At 30.8% G+C, this 17,801-nt stretch overlaps 2 protein-coding genes across 7 annotated transcripts; one reads left to right on the forward strand and one right to left on the reverse strand.

The window, feature by feature from the left end:
* Nucleotides 1–1,765: 1,765 nt before the first annotated feature.
* LOC108489107 (LRR receptor-like serine/threonine-protein kinase ERECTA) lies at nucleotides 1,766–9,095 on the forward strand. Of its 6 annotated transcripts, none has more exons than XM_053030315.1 (28): nucleotides 1,766–2,034; nucleotides 2,522–2,611; nucleotides 2,932–3,070; nucleotides 3,237–3,308; nucleotides 3,460–3,531; nucleotides 3,620–3,691; nucleotides 3,790–3,861; nucleotides 3,950–4,021; nucleotides 4,156–4,227; nucleotides 4,340–4,411; nucleotides 4,503–4,571; nucleotides 4,663–4,734; nucleotides 4,823–4,894; nucleotides 5,049–5,120; nucleotides 5,285–5,356; nucleotides 5,430–5,501; nucleotides 5,591–5,662; nucleotides 5,769–5,840; nucleotides 5,915–5,986; nucleotides 6,072–6,143; nucleotides 6,222–6,293; nucleotides 6,546–6,614; nucleotides 6,703–6,774; nucleotides 6,888–6,961; nucleotides 7,249–7,377; nucleotides 7,551–7,898; nucleotides 8,018–8,388; nucleotides 8,463–9,095. In XM_053030315.1, the coding sequence occupies exons 1-28, from the start codon at nucleotides 1,917–1,919 to the stop codon at nucleotides 8,832–8,834; spliced, it is 3,075 nt and encodes a 1,024-aa protein (XP_052886275.1). In that variant the 5' UTR covers nucleotides 1,766–1,916; the 3' UTR covers nucleotides 8,835–9,095. The 6 variants fall into 6 exon arrangements, with proteins under 6 accessions (XP_052886275.1, XP_052886274.1, XP_052886277.1 ...); XM_053030314.1 differs by having other exon boundaries at nucleotides 1,766–1,985; XM_053030317.1 differs by having other exon boundaries at nucleotides 1,768–2,419.
* Nucleotides 9,096–9,924: 829 nt separating this feature from the next.
* LOC108489146 (protein OXIDATIVE STRESS 3 LIKE 1-like) lies at nucleotides 9,925–11,344 on the reverse strand. The gene is made up of 2 exons (XM_017793455.2): nucleotides 10,693–11,344; nucleotides 9,925–10,602 (listed from the first exon to the last, which is right to left on the reverse strand). The coding sequence occupies exons 1-2, from the start codon at nucleotides 11,013–11,015 to the stop codon at nucleotides 10,158–10,160; spliced, it is 768 nt and encodes a 255-aa protein (XP_017648944.1). The 5' UTR covers nucleotides 11,016–11,344; the 3' UTR covers nucleotides 9,925–10,157.
* Between the last annotated feature and the right edge of the window lie 6,457 nt (nucleotides 11,345–17,801).

Below are 17,801 nucleotides of genomic sequence, written 5' to 3' on the forward strand. Positions count from 1 at the left end.
AAATATTTTAAAATACTTAAATAAACCATGGATGATATATTTGTATTGTTATCCGCTATTTTGATTTCTAATATAGGTTCGTAATCGTCAAAAAACGCCGAGTTAAACTAATAATACGGCGATTATTCTTTAGCGGGAGAGCAGTTAATAACGGAAAGTAACTTGTAACTGCCAAACAGGATATTTAAAATTATAAAATAAAAACAATCCCTATTTGTTTTACTATAAACAGTACACGCTTCCCTACATAAACAACATATACAAAAACCAAATATCACACTAAAAAAAAAAATCTAAATTTACACATTTTGATGATATAATAATTTTGGGTATATTTTAATTTCAAGTCAATGAAAATATTTTATATTAAAAATATATTTTATAGAATTATTTTGATAATTGATTTTTATAGAGTTATAAGAGATTTTTAAATAAATTTATTGATTTGGTATTCGATTTTTAAATAAAGTTTTTCCGTTGTTTTATATAAAAATTTGAAAAGACAAAAATATCATTATAATAATATTTTTAAAAATTTTATTATAATAACTAGTATTTCTACCGACGTAATATGGTATTGTCATCCATCTTGAACTAGTGTCAAGTTTACTTGTGACATCAACTCAAATAATAACATTACAATACTAGAAACCATATATTTAGAACACGATGCATGTTTAGAAATAACATACAATAAATAATAAGATGTATGCTTTGAAACTAATTAATAATAACACATGAAATATATACGATATTAAAATAAAAATAAATTAAATTGTCGGTAAAACAAAATTTAAACACATGAATACACGAGACTAAGAATATCTATATACATATTTCCTATTGTTCTTTTGTAAATAAGAGACTAAAGTATTATCAAATAATATAACTTATTTTAACTACAAAATGTTATTCTATAATTTTCTTAACCGAATTGGTGCCCAATTGATTCATGATACCAACTCATTTAGAGATTTTGTTAATAGTAATATAAATATACAATTATTAGAGGTAATAAAGTGTGCATAATAAAATTAAAATGTATAAATAAATTAAAATAAAACATTGGTTGAGTGATAATTTTAAAGCTTTTCAATGAAATTGACATGGGTCCAAATCTCGCATATTTTTAATTAATTTTAAATTAAAAATAATAAATTATCCTTAAATTATATAATTTATTTTAAATACAAAAGAGTTATTTTTGTAATTTTTCTAATTGACTTGATATCTGGTTGACTTATAACATTAACTCAATCAGATATTTATTAATAGTATAGATATTGATTATCCTTCAACATGACGGATATTTTTCAAGTAAAAGTACCATGAAAGTTCCAGCAGTAGAAGTTAGATTGCATTTTACTTATTTACTAAAACAATATCAAATTAGTCTTTATACATTAGTTCAAATATTATATTAGTCATTTTCGTTAAAAATTTCATTCATTTGTACCTTTAAAAACTTATGTTGTTGACGGAATAAGCTGACTGTAATATGTGATATGTTGTTGATGTGCAGAGACTAATTTTCTAACTGTAAAAATAAATAAAATTTTGAACAGAAGAATCAATTTACTCCCTAATTAAACATATAAAATTAAAATATTTAAATTTTAAATAAAAAGACAAAATATAATTCAACTCTTGTATAAATTGTTTTTATTAAATTATTATTGTTTTTATTAATAATTCATTATTATTTTTATTAATAATTCAAAATCTTACTAAAAGTAATGATATTTTTACTACTGGATCCAATGATACTAATCTTGAAAACATGACAAATAAGAAAAAAAATTAAAACAACCCCTTGATTGGTTTCATAATGTAAGAATGAATTAGTCTATTATTATTCCCTTAAATGGAGAACAAAATTAAAAGAAAGATAATAAGAGAGAGAGGGAGAGAAAGAGATGGGGTGTTTTTGCAGTATGCAGGGGAAATGGCAGAGCAAAATGGCAGAGAGTTTTTTAACTTTATATGTGAAAATAATTCTTCTTCTTCTCTCTTTCTTTCTCTATCTCTCTCTGTGTATGTGTTTTTTTAACAGTTTGTAAGTATTTTTTCCCTTTAGGAGGGAACTGTATAATGTACATAGGGAAGAAAGAGGGTGTGTGAAATGTGGCAGAGTGATGTGATATAACGAGCCAGAATCCCTCAGTCCTTTGCTGTTCTTCTTCTTCTTATCGTTTTACCTTGTAAAAGAAAAAAAAAATTGCATAAAATGAAAAAATAAATAATAACAATAGTAGGGTACAATATACTACAAGATCAACTATAACAGTGAAGTGTCATAAGAAAAAAATAAAGCTTTTTGTTCCTCTGTGTGTGTGTATTTTTTGGTTCTCCATCATCGTTTTCCATGTCGGTGAGTTCAAAAAGAAGAGGTTTTCTCCTCTATGGTTTTTTCAAAGTGGTTTATTTCCCTCTATTTCTCTCTCTTTGGCTCAGATATGGTGTTTTTGGGTGGTTTTGTTTTGAAAAAACTAAGGTTGTTTTGTTTTTGTGTTCTCTTAAGGTGAAATGATGACATCGGTATTTCATTTGGAGTTTGTCTTCTTGGTTTCTCTCTTTTGTTTGGGTTTTGCTTTTGTGGATTCTGAAGATGGTAAGTGTTCTTTTTTTCTTTTTCATATAAAAAGAATGTCTCCTTTTCTGGTTTTGTTTGGATGGTTTGAAAATACAAGAAAATAATGGCTAGTTAAGTCGAACTTTTCTTATTCAAAATTTAAAGATTAAATTTGCTGCTTTTTTCCTAACGCTTCAGGCTCATGCTTGCAGCAACAATCTTTTGATGTTTTTTTCTCTTCCAAAAGGTTTTGAACATGGATTGATTGTTTATGTTGTCTGTCTTTGTATTTAATTTAATTTTTTCTGCAATGAAACCAACATTTCTTGCTTTGGCCTATGTTATGTAATGTAATAAAGGAACAACACTGTTGGAGATAAAGAAGTCTTTTAAAGATGTGGACAATGTTCTATATGACTGGACAGATACACCATCTTCAGATTACTGTGTTTGGAGAGGGGTCACTTGTGACAATATGACCTTCAATGTCGTAGCACTGTAAGTTTTGATACTATAATTCATTTCTCTTTTCACTTGTTAGCCTATGTTGGTCATTGACATTCTTTATGGTAAGATATTTTCTTTCTTGGTTTTGCCTGAAAAGTTTAGTTTTTTTTTTTTTTAAAGCTGATCCTTGTTTTTTGTTTGGTTTCTGGTACTGTAGTAATCTGTCAGGTTTAAATCTTGATGGGGAAATCTCAACAGCTATTGGAAAGCTCAAGGACCTTGTTACAATGTACTGTTTATTTTTCATTGCCTTTTCTCTTTGAAATCCAATCTTTGTTCTATAATATGAAAAATTTTATATAAACTGTAAGAATATCAGTTGCTCTTATGCATGAAATTTGATTGAGACTGATAAAGGTTGTGTCTTTTTTTATTATCAGCGACCTTAGAGGAAATCGTTTGTCTGGTCAAATACCGGACGAGATTGGAGACTGTTCATCATTGAAAAGCCTGTAAGTAGTTTACTAGAAAAGAGCTCAATTGAAGTTTAGTTAAGTATCTTGTAAGTTAAACTGAACATTGTTTTGTTGGAGTTATTAGGGACCTGTCTTTTAATGAGTTATATGGAGACATACCATTTTCGATATCAAAACTGAGGCAACTGGAATTCCTGTAAGTTAATTCGAAGCATTTCTCACTATATATCGCGTCACTGCTAATTCTCGGATTGCTCAGTTCTTCTAATTTGAAACTTTTAAATGACTGTTCAGAGTTCTGAAAAACAATCAGTTAATTGGACCGATACCTTCAACATTGTCGCAGATTCCAAACTTGAAAGTTCTGTAAGTTCTTTCTTCTTATTACTTTATATTGCCTTATAATGCACCTGATGTTTTGATGGAATTTTCTTGCCCTGATATTTGTTTCCAGGGACCTATCACAAAATAAACTGAGTGGAGAAATACCAAGGCTTATCTATTGGAACGAAGTGTTACAGTATCTGTGAGTGTAAAATAGTTACTGCACCTTTTCTTTCACTGTATGACGGTCCGATTTATTATGTCTATCTAATCATATCTTCTCATAAATTCTTAGCTTGGATGCTTTTAATTCGTCTCTTTTCTTCCTCTTTGTAGTGGTTTGCGAGGAAACAATCTGGTAGGTACACTCTCTCCAGACATGTGCCAGCTAACTGGTTTGTGGTACTTGTAAGTTTCCTTACTATTCTTCTTCTTCTTCTTCTTGTTCATGACTGACTTTCTATCTTTTGACACGTAAGACTCTTTTCCGGTTTTAACTGAAACTCAATATTGTTTGCAGTGATGTGAGAAACAACAGTTTAACTGGTAACATCCCTCAGAATATAGGCAACTGCACAGCTTTCCAGGTCTTGTATGTACTCATCATTTAGTTCAATGAGGTTTAATGCTTTCAAAGTGCCTATATAGGTTAACCAAAAACATCCCTTTCTTCTGATTGGTAGGGACTTGTCATACAATCAGCTAACCGGGGAAATTCCTTTCAATATTGGGTTCTTGCAAGTAGCTACATTGTACGTGCCTGAAAATCCCTTTTGTCTTCCATCCTTTTTAGTGACAATGTATCTACAACCTATTTAGTTTCATATCCAATTTCCTGGTCAGATCTTTGCAAGGTAATCGTCTTTCTGGGAAGATTCCATCTGTTATTGGCCTTATGCAAGCACTTGCTGTATTGTAAGTGCCTTTAACCATAATTTGAATTGTCTCTTTTCATAGTGTTATCAATCTTATCTATGGTCGTTTTCTCGTGTATACTATCCAGGGATTTAAGCTGCAACAAGTTAAGTGGACCCATCCCTCCCATCTTAGGGAATCTGACCTACACAGAAAAATTGTAAGTAGGTACTTAATATATGTACATTTCAATATCATTTGTTAGTCCTGATTGCAACTTGTAAGTTTTAGAATACGGAACGCAAAGTATAATGACACAGCTGCTCGTATTATCCTTGAACAATGTTTTGATGGCCATATACCATATGCTGTAGATATTTGCATGGTAACCAACTGACTGGATCAATTCCTCCTGAGCTGGGAAATATGACAAAGCTTCACTACTTGTAAGATTAATTTTCTTTGTTTACGTTTCATATTTCTGGTGCTAAGTGGCCTCTGCCAAATTTCTTCTCTATGTGATATCTCAACCGTCTGCATAAAACATCAGTTATGTCGATACCTATAAAAGCAATTTTCAGCATCTCAAGCATCGGTTTACTTTGTGCAGGGAGCTGAATGATAATCATCTTACAGGACTTATTCCGCCTGAGCTAGGGAAGCTAACAGAACTGTTTGATCTGTACGTTAGTCCTACTGGTTGTTCAAATGTATAAGTTAAGCTATGCCGTAATCACTGATGCAACTTTTTGCAGAAATGTTGCCAACAACCATCTTGAAGGGCCTATTCCTGAAAATCTTAGCTCCTGTACAAATCTCAACAGCCTGTAAGCATTGATCTCATTTCCATAATTTTAATTCTTTTAAATTCGAAACAGTTTTAAGGTAGTTATCGATTGATTGATTTTGATGACAGCAATGTGCATGGAAACAAGTTGAATGGAACCATTCCACCTGCTTTTGAAAGGCTAGAGAGTATGACTTATTTGTAAGCTTCAGCCTTGTCATACCAAAATGCACGACTCAAATGCTAAGCATCTTGCATAATGTACCTTAGAAATATCATCGCTGTAATCATGAATTTTTTATCTCAGGAATCTCTCCTCGAATGATATCAAGGGTTTTATAGCAATTGAGCTTTCACGTATCGGGAATTTAGATACATTGTAAGTATTAAGTGCCATAAGGTCTTCCTGTTTGTTGATATTTTTTTCTTCTTATTTGTTAGTTTGGTTTTTAGGGACATTTCTGACAACAAAATTAGTGGCTCCATTCCTTCATCCCTCGGTGATTTGGAACACCTTCTGAAGCTGTGAGTACATCGGGAAAATCATATGCAACCTTCTAGTTTAAGTGATTAGCAAATATTTTTATCATTGCTTTATTTGTTCTTGTAGGAATTTAAGCAGAAATAATTTGACCGGAGTCATTCCAGCAGAATTTGGTAACCTAAGAAGCGTTTTAGAAATGTAAGAAATCTTGATTTTTCTGCCATGAAAATAGGTTAGAGCCTTAAGAAGTACTTGTTTTATGCTTCTACATTGCAGAGACCTTTCAAATAATCATCTCTCAGGCATTATTCCTCGGGAACTTGCACAGCTTCAGGACTTGTACTCATTGTAAGTTACTTTTTCAGCACCAATTCCGAACATTTTAAGTGTTGGAAAGAACATGCCGGCATACACAACACTTCCATTGATTGTATCTGTATTAATGAGAACATGTTGGAATAAATGGTGCCATTTTATGGCCTTCTCAAAACCTTAGAACCCTCTAGCAGAACACCTCATGTGGCTAAATATCTTATATGGTCTTGACTTAGAATAGAATATTTGCTCTTGTTTATAAGCTGCTGGTTCTATATAATGCAGGAGAATAGAAAACAATAATTTATCCGGAGATTTGATGTCACTGATCAACTGTATTAGTCTTACCAACTTGTGAGTTGACGGTTCACTAGATTTTGTACTTTATTTTCGGTTTAGGGTTGCAATATATAATCCCCTAACTTTCCTTGAAACATTGCAGGAATGTATCCCATAACAATCTTGCAGGTGATATTCCCACAAGCAATAACTTTTCAAGATTCTCACCAGACAGGTAAGATTTCGCTAGTTTGCATTCTAAACAAATATTTGTGAACTGAAAAGCTATATTTAGCTGCTACCCTTTTTTGCAAGAAAAGCTGAGTTCAAACTGCCATCTCATTGCAGTTTCATTGGAAATCCCGGGCTCTGTGGCTATTGGCTTTCTTCTACATGCCACGGGTCTCATCCCACGGAAAGAGGTATTGATTACCTTAGAGAGTGAAGTATTTTTATCTTATATGTTGATACTATGAGTGGCTATAAGCTTTAAGGCAGATGTTAAAGTTAGAAACTGAAAAGGCATTAGGACTAGAAAACGGATATCAAAACGATGAGCTACCACCTCATCGTTTGTTTTGGCACCTACACATGGAGTTCTTGGCAACTACCATTCCCTATTGTAGTTGGTCAATGTTTTCTTGGTATGTTTAATCTGTTGGTTGTCTTTGGTTGATTATTCATTTGTTTTGCTCACTTGTCTATGCAGTTTCAATCTCTAAAGCTGCAATCCTCGGCATTGCACTTGGTGCTCTTGTGATTCTTCTAATGATCTTGATTGCCGCATGTCGCCCGCACAATCCTACACCTTTTCCAGATGGATCACTGGATAAGCCAGGTGCCCTGCCTTCTCCTTTTATGTGTAAACCTATGAAGTCCTCTTGATTTGGAGTACATAGTACATAAAAATACCTATTGCGAACTGTTAGTCAGTTTTTGTTCCTTTTTCTTAAAGATACCTTATTGAAATTTATGGCCCTTGTTATTGATTCATGGACTTCTTGACGGCAGTTACTTACTCAAGACCGAAATTGGTGATCCTTCACATGAATATGGCACTTCATGTATACGAGGACATTATGAGGGTGACTGAGAATCTGAGTGAGAAGTATATAATTGGTAGTGGTGCATCAAGCACGGTCTACAAATGTGTTCTTAAGAATTGTAGGCCAGTTGCCATCAAGTGGCTCTACTCTCACTATCCACAATGCTTGAAGGAATTCGAGACAGAACTCGAGACAATTGGGAGTATTAAGCACCGAAATCTGGTCAGCCTTCAAGGGTATTCTCTCTCCCCGTCTCGGAACCTTCTCTTCTATGACTATATGGAAAATGGCAGTCTCTGGGATCTCCTCCATGGTAAGTTTGTTTCTAAGAACAAACCAGTTCCATGTGTTAGAATATGTTTTGGTGTTTCTTTAGCTTCTCTCTATGCTCATTTACGCGTCATGAATTACAAGTTTGTTATTTTCTTGCAGTTTCTACCAAGAAGAAAGTTCTCAGTTGGAACATTCGATTAAAGATTGCACTGGGAGCTGCACAAGGGTTAGCGTATTTACATCATGACTGTAGTCCACGAATCATCCACAGGGATGTGAAGTCATCAAATATTTTGTTGGACAAGGATTTAGAGGCTCATCTTACTGATTTTGGCATTGCTAAAAGCTTATGCATATCAAAGTCTCACACTTCTACATACGTAATGGGCACCATTGGTTATATAGACCCTGAATATGCTCGCACTTCTCGCTTGACTGAGAAATCTGATGTTTACAGCTATGGGATTGTTCTACTTGAGTTACTAACTGGAAGGAAACCTGTAGACAATGAATCCAGTCTTCATCATCTGGTAAGTTTTTATATCCATCTATATTTCGGGTTTGAAGTAGTTTAAAAACTATATTGATATCACATTCTTAACAGATTCTGTCAAAGGCTGCTACTGATGCCGTCATGGAAACCATTGATCCGGAGATCACTGCAACTTGCAAAGATCTTGGAGCTGTTAAGAAAGTTTTTCAGCTTGCCCTTCTATGCACCAAGAGACACCCATCGGATCGACCAACAATGCATGAAGTGACACGAGTTCTAGGAAGCCTAATGCCATTGGAACCCCCAGCAAAGCAACCAACCACAATCCCACCGGCACCACTTTCATCTACCAAGGTCACTTCTTACATGGATGAGTATGCAAATCTCAAGACTCCACACTTAGTCAATTGCCCATCTATGAGTACCTCAGATGCACAACTTTTCATCAACTTTGGAGAGGTTATATCTCGAAACAGTGAGTGAAAGGAAGTCCAATGTCGTCAAATTTAAAATCAAAATCAAAATATTTCATGAATGTGCATTAGATGATTGAAAGATAAAAAAAGATGATGGGAAATTGTGTATAAAGACTCTGGTAGACTGGTATCAATTATTGCAGCTTAGAGAGAAAATTAGCAAAAAGCAACCCCAAAGATGCTAGCTAGTAATAGTACTACAAATTCATATGGTTGTATACTGTACTATATCAAATTATGGTAGTAATTTTTGGCTTTTTTGTCTAAAGTGGGACCTCTGGCATTTAACAACCAAGTTTCTGGCATGGTGGGGGAAAGGTGTTGGGTGCTTTCAGCTCTGCATAAAAACCCCATTATATGTGTGACCAGCAATAATGCACTGATAAGCCCTTAGCTGTGTTCTGCCTCCTTAACTGGACCTTATCAGTTCCATGTCTTTTAACTTCGAATGCTGTGAGATAGGTAGCCATTGACTTGCTTTAATGTCACCATCTTACTAACCTTTTTGGGGTTTGTGCCTTTGTCCCATAGGTGGAAACTTACTGATCAATAAGTCTTAACCAGCCTAGGGTTTTTCCTTTACAGATTGGCACCTCAAAAGAATAATATGGTGAATTAAAAGATCCATCAAACCGGTAGTAATCACTACTCATCTTTAATTTTGTTTATGGTACAAGTCATCATATGTTTCATGAAGGCTTAAAACAAATACTTGTAGAAGATTTCACATGGTAAAAGTTTAAAACTTCATGGCATTTAGAAGATCTCACATGGTAGCTGCCAGGATTTTAGTAACTCTTGTACTAAGAATAAAAGATTACATTATATAAGGTTAAAATTTTCATTTATTTTAAAGATTAAAAATTTTTTCACCTGAAAATGATATATGTGAAAATACTAATTTAAAAGATAAAGACAATTTTATTTAATTTTCAAGTAAATAGAATAAAATTCAATTTAACTCCTATGATTATCTTTTACCCACTTTTGCTCCTTTTCCTTCTGATTGGCAAATGTGCTCTACTTTAAAATGAATCATTCCACTGAACTCAAAAACAAGTTTCATTGTGTATAAATACAACAAGCTAACAGGTTAATTCATGAAAAGCTAGTTCAATTGATTTATAGCTAACAAATCAAACACATTGGAAATCAATTTCAAGAAATCAAAGTTTTGATTCAAAAAAACTAAGCTACCGATAGGAAAATGAAATCGACACTTCATTAGCATCATATGATCTCAAAAATGAAAACTACAGACTAACAAAAAAAACCTTGTGGAGGAGCCAATCATAAAAAGTATATCAAACTCCATGTAAAACTATAACAGTCAGTTATATTCACGTACATCAGCCAATGAAAAAGACCGCCAGTTAGAGAAATTCCGGCCACCACTCGACGGTGATGAAGAAGGGGTAATACTAATACTATTATTATACAAAGAAACCATTTTCGTTTGTGGGTGTAATGGAGGTAGTAATAACCTAGGACTGGAAGTTGAAGAAGAATCCTCACCAGCGCTTGAAAAACTATCAGTCTCTGAACCACTCATTGCAACAGCAAGTGCTAATGTGCTTTTACTTGAACTTATTGGTCTAATGAACTTTTTGCTCCTGTTTTTATCCCATATATGATTGATTGCTAATAAATTTCTCCTTCTTCTAGTATAAGCATTTTCAGGTTTCGCTATGTCTTTAATGGATGAAGCTGATGATGCATCGACTAAACTCGTGTAAGACTTTGATTTTCCATTGTAGAAACTCGAGATGCTTCTCCTGCAAGAAAACCCAGATTTTTTTTTTTTAGCATATTAATCAATAAATTATAATAAAAGGAAATATATTATTTTTTTTGTTTTTTTTTACCTCATAGGCAAGACCTGTTCAAGGGAATTCATCATATCTAAAGGACCATTATAAGAGCTTTGAACTTCATTTTCCTCGCAATCACCACCGTCCGATGATATTCCGGATACCTCATCACTGTTCCTCCCGATCGAAGACGACGTCGTAGTAGACGACGAAACCCTCCAATCATCTTCCTCCTCTTCAACCGCCGCCGTCTCCGCCAATAACAACCGTTTCGTTTCCTTAACCGGCGGAGGCGATTCGAATTTAGAACTATCGCAAGCGCAGTTCATGACCCGCCCGAACCCCGCCGATTCTATCCGTTCCAACGCGATCGACATGATCAAAATTCTTCAATCTTTCACCACCCAAAATAGCAAAAGGATCAAAAAGAAGGAAAACCCAAAGAAAAAATCGAATGACCAAACGTAAAGAAAAGCAGATATGAATGAATGAAGGGATGGGGGTTGATTCGATTTGGGGATTTGTTTGTTTGTTGTTAATTATATATATAAATGGATTTATGAATTGAATTAAAGCAAGTGGGGGACTCTTATCCTCATCCACTCATTGTCAGAAAATTTTCCTTTTTTTTAAAACATATCGATTGAAAAAAAAAAAAGAAAAAGAAAATTTAGCTGGTTTCATCAGGTGTTTCCGTGTGCAGAATATCATGTCTGCAGTTGGCACCAAACCTTGCTTTTCTATATATAAGAATTTTGATTTTATTCTAGTTTTAGTCCCTGTACTATGCTGAAATTAAAGATTTAGTCTCTATTTTAATTTAGGCTAAATTCCATAAGTTATCGATTTAGTCATCATACTTTCTAATTTTTGAGATTTCAATCATGATAAGACGGTAACCATTATGTTCATCAAGCTAAATAATGTTGTCTCTATAATCTTTACAACAAATATATTATCACATTTATAATGTCATGTCAATGTTCTATTTTCACATAATACTCATAGAAAAAGTTACACTATTTTAATTAATAGATTTAACGACTATTATTTGAGCAAAGATTGAAATTTCAAATTTTAAAAGAGCATAGGGATCGAAAATGATCAAATTGGAGATTAGAGGCCAAATTCACACCTTATGCATGGTACGAGACTAATAATAATATTTATCCTAACAGATTTAACTACTATTGTTTGAGTTAGATTTAAATTTCAAATTTTAAAAAAAAGTACAGAAAAAAAAAGTTGATCAAATTAGAATACATAAACTAAATTTAAAACTTCCATTCAATGTCAGTAGCTACAATTAAAACGATGAAGTAATTTTCTAAAAACAAACTTAAGTATTCGACTAACATATAAATTTATTATTGGTTCAGCATGGTAGATTGGATTTTCACTTTATCTTGACTTGACCATGTGATCGAATAATAATATTCACATAATCATTTTAATGGTAGAAACTAACAATGTTATCGATTTGGACCTAATGATAAGATTATAAAATACAAGGACCAAATTATGTGAAACAAAAATCTAAGAATCAAATTGCATCATAGTAGAGTGACTAAAATCGAAATTAGACCAAAATCTCAATTATTGATTAATTATTTATCTGATAAAAAGAAAAAAGTGATAAAATCAAAACAAATAAAAACTGCATTAATTGAAAGATTATTGGTGATGTGCGTGCCACGTGGAATAGTATTAAGAAACAAGGTGGTGGATAAGGATATATATGACGTGGCAATGATGAGGGTCTTTGGGTATGGCGAGCCTTATCCATATTTGTGGGACCACGCGTTTAACCTTTTTTTTTAGATAATAATTATTTAATTTAATTTAATTTAATGTGTATGGAAGGGGGAAGGGATTGGATAAGAATATAGAAAAGATGAATGTCTCCCTTATGTCTAATCTTCCTTTTTGATAAGAACATTTGCAATCAATTGCTTTAAGGATTTGGTTTAGATATACTTAAATAATTCCTTCATCCTTGTTTGTATACTCCTTATTTTTATTAATTAAAATGAATTAAATAAGATTATTTTAGAATTTTAATTTAATCCTTAAAGTAATTTTTTTTACTCAACGAGAAAATTTATTTACTGTAATACGATCTATTTCTCTCAATCATCGTTCTCATTCATTCTATAGTATCAAATTTACATGCAATTCGTTTTGAGTTATGTTGAGTTAATGGAGGGATCAATTGGAAATATATAATTAGGACTCAAATAATTTGTGATTAAGTTTTGATTCTTCATCTATTAAGTGCAATATCATTTAATTATAGATTCATTCAACTAAAGTATCATGACTGAACTCTCGTTTATTATATACCATTACGAAAGCAACTTATAGATACTTGACAAATAACCTTGTCATAAGTGTGTTATTCCCACAATATATGTTTTATCTCTTTGGGTTAAATATGTTCATCTAATGCGATCTTATTGTATCTCGTGGTAATTAGTACTGTAACGCCCCTACCCGAATCCGTCACCGGAATAGAGTTACGGAGCATTACCGGAGTTACCGATTCATTTATCAGATATTTCATTAATCCGATATCTTTTCTTTTCCACGTTCAAGTCTCGTATTCAAGTCATTCGGATCTTTATAAAGAAATTTGATCGTCGTTTTCATTTATTTCATGTTATAATACATTCAACTAATGCTCTAAACAAAATTATTATTTTACCCCTAAACTTTTAATTAATGACGATTTCATCCTTAGGTTAAAATAAAATAAAATTATTGCAATTTAATCCTTATTTCCAGCTGTTATTCTCACACAAATTGATAACAACCTATGAATTCTATAAAATGTCAGAATTTTCCATAATTTCAACACTTTTCAATTTAATCCTTAAAACATGTTTTTCCGATCTTGAGCTAAATTAATAATTTCATTCAATTTTTAATTTAAATAATAAAATAATCCATTTCATGCAAATTGGTCATTTCTAACATTTTTTTAACAAAATTACCCATAAAATTTTACTTTTATTCAATTTAGTCCATGAGCCTAAAACATACAAATTAGCCATGCTAGCTGAATATTCATACATATTTTCCTCCTCCTCCTCTCCATTCCACATCCTTAATTTATATAACATGCAACAAGTAACATTATCAATAATTTCACTATTTACTTATGTATATTCAAAACTGTCCATTTGCGTCATGTCACTAAATTATTTATATCTTAAGATACAGAACTTGAAATTAAGATCCGCTAATTTTCCCTGAAACTAGACTTACTTATCTTATTACCATAAAATTTTCAGAATTTTTTGTTTAGCCAATAAGTACAGTTTATTCTTTAAAGTTGCCCCTGTTCTACTGTCTGACAGTTCCGACCCTTCTTCACTAAGAATTAATTATCTCATCGTACTAGATTCGGATGATGTTCCCGCTTATTTCTATTGAAAATAGACTCTTTAAGAATTTTAAACATATAAATTTAATCCTTTAATTATTTTTCTCCAATTTTTGATGACTTTCCAAATTCAGAACAGGGAAACCCAAAATCATTCTGACATTGTCTCACAAAACTTATTATATCTCATGATTTACAATTCCATTACTTACACCGTTTATTCTATAAGAAACTAGACTTAATAAGCTTTAATTTCATATTTTATTCATCCTCTAATTAGATTTTTAAAATTTTTGGAGATTTTTCAAAGTTAGACTATTGCTGCTGTCCAAAACTGTTTTAGTGCAAAATGTTGATTTTCATTTTGCCACAAATTTCACAGATCATACAATTCAGTCCTTACCTAATTAACCCCTCAATTAAACTAATTTTCTCAATTAATACTTTTCCTAGACATTATAAGTTATTTCATAACTATTGAAATTCAGAATTTTCACATAAAACTCTAACTTCAAACTCTTTTACAATTTAGGTCCCAAACATTCACTTTCTATTCAATTCTTTCAATAAAATCAACATATAAACAATTTAAAGCTCTAATTCTATGTCAAATCATCATATAATTCCAGCACATATTCATTGAAACTTTCAATTTCTTTTATAGAATCAAGAACTAATGAATTCAATAAATGGACCTAGTTGTAAAAGTCACAAAAACACAAAAATTTCAAGAAATAATCAAGAATTGAACTTACTTGCAGTAAAAATATGAAAAACCAGCTTAAGGGAACTCTTCCATGGTGCTTTTTCTGATGAGAATGCAGAAAAATAAAGAGAAATCTAGATAATTCCACTTTAGTCCTAGCTTTATTAAGTAAATTTTGCAATTTTCCAATTTTGCCCTTAATTCCCCTTATTTTCTTGGTGATTTCATGCTCTTGCAGTCCAGCCCAAATAGACCTTGGGTCTATTTGCCTTTTAAACCCTCTTTCTTTTATCATTTAAGTTATTTAATTATTTCTCACAATTTTGCATTTGATACAATTTAGTCCTTTTTGTTCAATTAGCTATCAGTACTTTAAAATTTCTTGACGAAACTTTAATACTAACTTATTAACACTCCATAAATATTTATAAAAATATTTATGGCTCGATTTAAAATTCCCGAGGTCTTGATACCTGGTTTTCAATTTTAATTATTTTAATATATATATATATATATATATATATATATATTAGTACATTTCACTATTTCAAAATTTTTCCTAACTTCACATTTAACTTATACTCACTAAATTAATAATATTTCCTACTCATTTGTCGGATTTAGTGATCTCGAATCACTGTTCCGACACCACTGAAAATTAGGCTGTTACAAGTACATCTTATTTAACTTTTTCATCTATCATGTAATGTTAATGAGAGGATATAATTTACCTTCAATTGGACTACGAATTTCACTATTGTAAATGAAGTTATGTTATATAGAAGTCGTATACCCAATGTATCAGCTTTTGATTCTTTAGTTATTTGAACTTAGGCTTTTAATACATTAAGGTAAGTCATAAGTGAATTAATCCATAAATGAATCTAGGATTAATTCCACTTGGATCCTGTCCAATGTATTGTTAATATAAACAATTACATCTTTATCTCTATCTTTCAGGAGTTAACTACTTTGATACCCAAAATAAAGTATCTCCCTAATTGGATTTAATAGGCGACATAATAGCCTCTTAACCAAATTGCTCAATTTCTATTAATTAAACTACAATCTTTTTAGGTTACTTATTAATATAAGTTGTCTTCTCGCATTACGATTCAACCACATAATTTAACTTAATATTAATTAAACGTTAAGTACTCAGTGAACCCAATTAACTTACATTCTGTTTTGTATGAAAAAATCGTTAAAGATAAATACAAATAATATTAATGTAAATAATTTAATTTTATTAAATAAATTTATTTAAAAATTATAAGTACAAATGACAAATAAATTACATTTAAGATACTTGATACTAATAGAGGCTAAGATTGCCCTTACCAATAGTGTGTGTTATATAAGAAATGCCTCCATGTGCAACATTTATGTTGCTCGCGACTTCTTTAACTTGCTTAGAGTTAATTTGAGTGTAGCACGTAACATTCTTTAATCATTCGATATTTGTTTTCTTTTTAGGGAGAGTTAACGTAGAGTCTTTTCTGTAAAAGAATATGATATCTAAAAAATATTAGTACAATTTAATTTTCTTGACTATAACAATAATATTTTTATTGTAAAATTAGCCAAAATCATTGAAAAATCAAATAAAAAGATATTTTTTTTATTTTCATATAAATGCTAAATAAAAAAATTTGATAAAGCATTATTAATATATATTTATCTAAAAATAAAGAAAAAAGTCAGCTGGAAGTGGAACTCAGTTATAGTAGGCGGCTTGCTTGAGGCACGTACCGGCCAATATGTTTAATACTAATTTAATTTGTAATTAAAAATTAAAAAAAAAGAAAAGGAAGACGGTAAAATTTATTATTTTTTGGGGGGCACTGACGGGTGACGGTTAATTTTAAAATCAATTGCATTAACGTCTTATTCTTTTGTCCGTCACGTGGTGATGAGTCACAGTCAATGTACGTTTACCCTATTCACAAAATGTAATAGTCACGCGCATTAATAGTCAATTTCTTAACAAATGTTGAATCAACAAAATATACAAGTTATTATGACGTAATATATCATTCTGATATTTGACTTGTTTTAGTCTGATAATTATATTATTTTTATTTAATTTCAATTATATATTTTAAGAATAAAAATAATTATGTTAAATTTTTAGTATTTAATTTAAATTTTAGGAATGATTTGATAAAATTAATTACTTGTATAATTAGGTTTGAATTTTATGATTTTGTTAATAAAATAAAATTAGTGTTAATAGTGAATTTGTTTAATTTTACATCTAATTTATCAAATATAATCTAATAATTGTTATTTATTTCAGATTTTAAGGTTGATTGTTGATATTATTAGTTAATTACGTATTTTATTAAATCAACTCTATAATTTAAATTAAACACTAAAATTAATATTATTATCTTTGAATATTAAAGTATATATTTTTATTAAATATTTAAAAAGGTCATATAAACATTAATATATATAAATATAATATTAATGTAATAATTATGAATATTGGCCTATGGGAAAATTTCCCTTCATAGGTGACAAAAGGAATAGAAGCAGCCACCTTTGATATTTAAAAATAAAAATAAAATAAGTTCCCAAATCCCCAAACATTATCTTTAAAATTTAAAGGTTATCTTCTTCATATATTATCAAATACAACCAAACATCTTATCCACTAAGGGTCTCTGTCCACATCAAACATACCCTTTTTCGTATAAAAACATGATAATAATAATAATAATAATAATAATAATAATAATAATAATTCAAATACAATATTAAAAAATGAAATGTATTTAAAACACTATATTTATTATATAAACTATTTGGTTGTTACATGTTAAAAAAAATGTTAGATGATTGAATCTTTAATTCGATTGGTATGAGTGTTATTGTCAATAAATGAGGATGTGAGTTTGAGTGTGCCGAAATATCTTATTTTCTTATTTACAAGTTAAAAAGGGACTATAAATATTTTTAAGCATTGTGTATTGAATTTGACAAAAAATAGAAAAATGATAAAGTAATTCTCAATAGAAAAAAAGAAAGAAAGTAATAAAGTAAAAGGAAATTATTTAATATATCGTT

Source organism: Gossypium arboreum, chromosome 7 (assembly GCF_025698485.1).
Source record: "Gossypium arboreum isolate Shixiya-1 chromosome 7, ASM2569848v2, whole genome shotgun sequence".
Lineage (NCBI taxonomy): Eukaryota > Viridiplantae > Streptophyta > Magnoliopsida > Malvales > Malvaceae > Gossypium > Gossypium arboreum.